This window comes from Mesocricetus auratus, unplaced genomic scaffold, assembly GCF_017639785.1.
Source record: "Mesocricetus auratus isolate SY011 unplaced genomic scaffold, BCM_Maur_2.0 Super-Scaffold_100004, whole genome shotgun sequence".
Taxonomy (NCBI): domain Eukaryota; kingdom Metazoa; phylum Chordata; class Mammalia; order Rodentia; family Cricetidae; genus Mesocricetus; species Mesocricetus auratus.
The window spans coordinates 103459160-103461391 of NW_024429189.1; the positions used below are offsets into that span (position 1 = coordinate 103459160).

At 37.0% G+C, this 2232-nt stretch overlaps 1 protein-coding gene across 3 annotated transcripts in view; it reads left to right on the forward strand.

Annotated features, from left to right (window-relative positions):
• LOC101831473 (SLX4 interacting protein) overlaps positions 1–2232 on the forward strand; it is a 169830-nt gene that overhangs the window by 146780 nt on the left and 20818 nt on the right. For all 3 annotated transcript variants that reach the window (XM_040746376.1, XM_021226381.2, XM_013112351.3), the window contains exon 5: positions 121–198. In XM_040746376.1, coding sequence (XP_040602310.1) covers positions 121–198 — 78 coding nt within the window. The remainder of the gene's footprint in view (positions 1–120; positions 199–2232) is intronic.

Below are 2232 nucleotides of genomic sequence, written 5' to 3' on the forward strand. Positions count from 1 at the left end.
ATTACTTCTTTTATTCTTTTATTTGTTAATTATTGAGTGCATATTGTATGACAGGCATTGGTCAGGGTCTCTGGAATTTAGACAGGTTTATAATCTAATGATGTCCCTGTTGTATTGCAGGTTATGGCTTTCACATCACAGCCTATTTCATCAAGAGAGGGATACACCTTCGCTGTATTCAGAGCTCACAGAATACTGGTAAGAGTCTGGTATCTTGGATCAAGCATTTACACAATCAGTTTGTTCAAAAGAGGATTGAAAGTTAGAAAATAAACATTACTGTTTGCTGCTGTAGCTATATCATTTAGTATTTCAAGGCATATATAACCCCTCATATTCCACTCATAGTGCTTACTGCCCATGAGAACAGAGCGGGCCATGGTGCACTTTACTTTCCTACTTCGTTGCAGCATTTTCATTGGGTTTCAAAGGTGACTCAATGAATATGTGAACATTGGATAATTCTGTCCGGTTAAGTGCACCCATGGCCCTTGGGAAGGGGCAAATGAATATCAAGAAAGCACTTTCCCAACCCAGAGCCAGCAAACCTTCTTTAAGTATTTGATGAGGTTGGCTCACAACCCTCACTTCTGCAAGTCATGATACAATAAATTATATCATGTCCAATCAACCACAAAGTTAAGAGATATTGTCCATGCACTCTGTGTAGATCTTAACATTAGAAAGTTTAGCTTAACTATTTTGAACAATGTCCTTATGAATATAAGATATGAAACAGGGGCTTAGGAATTGCCTTCATAGAGGTTTGTTCATAGAATATTCATGATTGTACTTTTTTGACTCTTAAATGCTGCTCAAATATATGACATTTTTAAAAAAAATTATTATTTTTATTTTCTGTGTATGAGGTCTGCCTGCATGTGTGTGTGTGTCCCATGTGTGTGCTAGGTATCCTTGGATGTTAGAAGTGAATGTTAGATCCCCTGGAATTGGAGTTAGAGATGGTTGTGAGCCACCATGATGGGTGATAAGACTCAAACCCAGGTCCTCTGGAAGAGCATCTAGTGCTTTTAACCACAGAGTCATCTCTCCAGCCCCTATACTAGCCTCTTAATGGAGTTGCTTTGTTTACCTTACTCAAAAAGTTAACCTTTCATGTCTTATAATGCAATCTAGCTATTCATTGTGGTAGTGACTGCTGTTTAAATACTTAAAGTAACACAAATCAATTGTTGCGTAATCAAGTAAAGTGATGCAAAAGAAACTTTTGAATTGATTTGACTATCATAATCTATTCATATCATATTCAGAAGTAGTCATATCTATCACTCTTATTTTTGAGATGACAAATAGAAATATAAAATAGATGGAGTGATAGTTTGAATTTTAATTCTCATCTCCTAAATAGCATATTATACTTTAATTTTCTGATTTGTAAGGGAAAGGAGAAATAATGAATTTTATGGCTTGTTTTCCCTCTATAAAGTGGGACAGAGGCTACTTACCACTTAATCCCAATAATTTATTTCAAGAATTAATATATAAATATTAACTGTTTCTATAATTTTGTTCTGAGAGCTTTCTAAAAACCAGCTGTGGTCCCCATTCGGATATAACTTCTGTGTGTGGTTGAAATTTAGGCATATCTCTGAACCCACCTATAGCAAAGCCTTCCTGTTGGAGGCCTGGTTAACTGCAACCAGAACAGCAGGTTGGCCTGAAGTCAAGCAAGGTCTTATGCTTGGCACATCCTTGTTAGGTAACAGGAGCCAAGTGAGCCAGGACAGATGGAGCTTTTGCTTAGAACATCTGACCTGTTGTGATGAGGTGCATGCTTTAGAACAGTAGTGACCAAAGAAACAGCAGTGGCCCAGGGGCTGGGGTGGGGGGAACCACTCCAGGAGCATCAACTCTTTAGTTGTTTTGGTAGTCTCTAACCTAGCCAAGTGGTATAAGGTGTTATTTCATATTATCTGTTTACATAATTAACACCTTTGTGGTTAGCAATTCAAATGGAAGTGTATTACTATCTCATTCAGTGCCTCATGTGCAGAGTATCAAAAGTGTTTACTTACCTGATTCATTACTTAAGACAGTTCATAACACTGTCTTAAAAACATGATCATGTCTGCGGCCAATATTTCCTTCTTTGCCTTAAAACAGATGGCACTACAGGTAGAAAGTTTATACTGATGATATGGTATGAGGTCAGGTATTCCATATTTAATAAGATCAATAAATGGAAATGTCACTGAGTTCATATTTGCTCAT